Source organism: Carya illinoinensis, chromosome 10 (genome assembly GCF_018687715.1).
Source record: "Carya illinoinensis cultivar Pawnee chromosome 10, C.illinoinensisPawnee_v1, whole genome shotgun sequence".
Lineage (NCBI taxonomy): Eukaryota > Viridiplantae > Streptophyta > Magnoliopsida > Fagales > Juglandaceae > Carya > Carya illinoinensis.
The window spans coordinates 19,598,742-19,602,418 of NC_056761.1; the positions used below are offsets into that span (position 1 = coordinate 19,598,742).

At 33.9% G+C, this 3,677-nt stretch overlaps 1 protein-coding gene across 1 annotated transcript; it reads right to left on the bottom strand.

Moving 5' to 3' along the window:
• LOC122280038 lies at positions 1–2,827 on the bottom strand. The gene is made up of 3 exons (XM_043090992.1): positions 2,416–2,827; positions 2,234–2,327; positions 1–265 (listed from the first exon to the last, which is right to left on the bottom strand). The coding sequence occupies exons 1-3, from the start codon at positions 2,708–2,710 to the stop codon at positions 262–264; spliced, it is 393 nt and encodes a 130-aa protein (XP_042946926.1). The 5' UTR covers positions 2,711–2,827; the 3' UTR covers positions 1–261.
• Positions 2,828–3,677: the final 850 nt, after the last annotated feature.

Consider the following 3,677-nt stretch of genomic DNA (forward strand, 5'->3'; position numbering starts at 1 on the left):
AAATCAAACATAAATTCTTCTAATATAATTAACTACACATAATAATCCATCAATTCCTCAATACAATAATCCAAATAAAATAAATTAACTTCTCCACGTCTCTATTAATATAATGAACTGAAATAATACTTAAGTCTTCATAATTATCTAAACATACTAAAATCAAATTTCTTAATAAATAAATCTTCCAACAGCACTAGTACTCCAAGGTACTCAACCACTACTCTCAATTATTCCTGCCACATACTCTATTACTGATCCTCAGCTGTATCATCAAAGCCATTTGAAAAATGTTATGGAGATAATGGGGTGAATTATCAACAACTCAGTAAGCAAATAAACTATACTATAATGTAAACATGAGCATTTACGGATTTTGGAATGCATAACAAAACTTTTACTTTCAAAATGCAGAAAACAAAACATATTACAAATATCAGAGCGAAGCTTTTAGAAAAGCTTTCTTATTAAAAATAAAAATAAAAATCCTTTGGCATATCGTACACTGAAACATCATCTTTATATTTCATCGGAGCATCATATCAAGATAGATATCATGTTTAATCCCCATGATAGGGTTATAAACCACTATTATACCCGTGGCTAGGCCATATACCATGTTCCACCTCTGTGGTAGGGTTATAAACTACAATTATACCCGTGGCTAGGTTGGATTCCATGTTTCACCCCCATGGTAGGGTTATACCACATTATACCCGTGGTGAGACCGTTTCCATGTTTCACTCCCATGGTAGGATTGTGCCACATTATACCCATGGCAGGGCTGTATGCCACTATTATACCCATGGCAGGGCTATATGCCACTATTATACCCATGGTGGGGTCTTAACAGAAACAAAATAGACACATCATCAGAAACAGATCATATTCAAATGCAAAATCAGAAACTCATGCCAAAATTTTTCATCTTACACATCATATCAAAACAGAATACTGAGTAGTTTCAGATCATTTCATATATTCAATAGAGCAAAATCAAAGTATCTTCATTTTAATCATAACAAAACTTTAAGAATCTCATTTTTGCTCTTTTACAAAGTTCAGAAAAAATATACAAAATAAGCTCATGTCTACATCATTTATGACAAAAGTATTTTCTCTTTCATACAGAGTTCATGAATAATGCCAGAACAAATAATTGAAGTTGTTTTCAGATTTCTTTTAAAAAACAAACATGTATATTTTCAAAAGTCAACCTCATTTCATTTTATTTTTTTATGCAAAATCTAATATAGAAACCCTACTTAACTGTACTTCTTAACTTTTCAGAATTTCCTCATAATAGTATCAAATGAATATCAATCCTCATCTATAAAAAAATTCATGTAATCTGAGTAAATCTCAAATTGAATAGATACCTCGTATTTATACTTGAATTACATATTTTATTCCTCAAGGCCTAAAATTTTCTTAACTCTAAAATACCATCACCTTCCAAATGTCCTCAATATCCACAAATTCAAAAATTACGATTTAATACTACTAACATATAATGTAGTAGGAAAAATGTAAATCTCTTAAACAATAGTAGTTCAAAAATATCCTTAATAATACTTATATTAAAATCAATGTAACTACTAATCAATGCCTACATTAAAACTCTCAAATATTTATCTCTATCTATAATAGGCCTAAAGTGTTTAAAAAAAATAAAAGATTAAACTCTTACAATTTACTACAAAAATCTAGTTGTAAAATTAATACTAAATAATATAATTAAAGCCTTTAAATATATTTTTTTTATGAAATCAAGTTTATGACTAATACAGACTAAAATTATGCCTAACTTAAACAGACTAAACACAACCCAATTTAAGATAATACCTTAATTTCTTAATATAATAAAATAAAGCCATTTAAAATCATTAACAATATTTTTGTCAAGTACAACATACCAACTTAAAATAACATATATTTTGCTACAGTAAAACTAAACCCATCATATAAGAGTCAGCCCAAAACAAGTGTCACGCTCATAATAAGATACAACCGAATAGAATATAGGTATAGAACTACTTAACTCAAAACAAAAAACCCCACGTGAGACATAGTCCAGCCCACGAAAACACCATTCACATACATATATAAATATATTCTGCAATATCATAATAAAGGGCATAAAAGTAATATGATAAATTAGAGGTAAAACTTCATCTACAATTCAGCAAAGGCGACGCAGGAAGGAAAAGTTTGGGCGGCGGCAGAAGCTTACCCAACGAACACAAAGGATGCAGACCCGCGTAGAAAGAAGGGATGGTAGCTGATATATAAAAACAGAGCATACGAAGAGTTCGTCGGTTTGGTAGCTGAGTATGAGAGAGAAAGAAAGATGAGAGAGAGAGATGATTGAGAGAGCACGGAGAGAGAGAAAAGCTTTGGGTGGCCGAAACATACCCAATGAAGGAAGAAGAAGCAACGGCACTGCGCGACGAAGGTTCAGTTTATGGGACTTCCAAAACTCGGCTACGAACGGCGGCCAATGGTTTGAGATCAACGGAGGCCGAGCTCGACGTGAAGGCTGTGATGAAGGGACGTGGAGGCAGCTTTGACCGTGCTCTGTTTTTGGGCAGCAAGAACAGAGGTGCAACCTGCAGGTGTTTGTCGTGCGTGGAGCTGGACAGTGGGCTTCGTGTGGAGGACGTGCAGTTTCCAACGGCGGCAACGTTAGTGCGTGCAGGGATAACGCCATAGAGTCTCCAGATGACCTACGAAAATGCACTAGTGCTTGGTTCTTTAACTTGCGTGGGAGAGAGAGAAAAGAAAGGAACCGAAGATATTAAGCATCATGTGTGGCAACCCTAATTGAGGGAGTTTTACGTGCATAAAATGATATTAATATATATATTAATATATATATATATATATATAGGTGGTTGAAACCTATGAAAAGAAGGAGAAAGAAATGTGCATGCGAGACGTGCATGGGCGGAACATGGAATGTGCTTGGCGGTGGAAACTGGTCACTGGCTTTATGGGCTTGGGTTTGAGTGTTGTTTGGGCTTTCTCCAAAATTTTGGATCCTGATTCAACCTCTAAAATAGTCTAATTCCAAATCTTTGGACCCAAAAATATTTCACATAATCTAAAATATTAAAAGATTTTGACCTACTTAACAAGTCCAAATAAAAATAAAGTTGGTATCCGCCAAAATAAAAATTCTGGACTTGTAGTCCATTAAAAAATAGTACTCATTAATCTCAAGTGATTAGTGCTGGATTCAGATGTTACAATTTCTTTGTAATTCCTTCGGGAAGTTTTCTTCCTATATTTAAAAAAAAAAAAACTTCTTATTTGGTGCTTTACAAACCTCTCCACTTCACTCTTTTTCCACCTTTATCAACAACTTCCATTTCTACCTCTTCTTACGGCACATAACATACTCCCATCAAAGCACCTTGTGTACAAGATGTGGGTATTTGGAACAAAGAGACCAGTAATCTTTCCAAGTGACATTTTTGGAGCATTGTTATTCCACTATATTAAAACCTCCACGACGACACGATTATCTTTCTTGTGGCTATGTGTTCAATGGTATGTTCTGGTGGTTGTAAAATTGCCCCATCAATATTGATCAGAGGCAATTTCAGAAGGAGAATCACATATTGGCCCAATTTCACCTTCAAACATGATACATAGAAAATAGGATAAGTTGAGAA

Coding starts and splice junctions, on each gene's coding strand:
- LOC122280038 (XM_043090992.1), bottom strand. CDS start 2,710: ATGGCGTTATCCCTGCACGCACTAACGTTGCCGCCGTTGGAAACTGCA. Junction 2,328..2,415: donor GCTTCTTCTTCCTTCATTGG/GTATGTTTCGGC, acceptor TCTCATACTCAG/CTACCAAACCGACGAACTCT.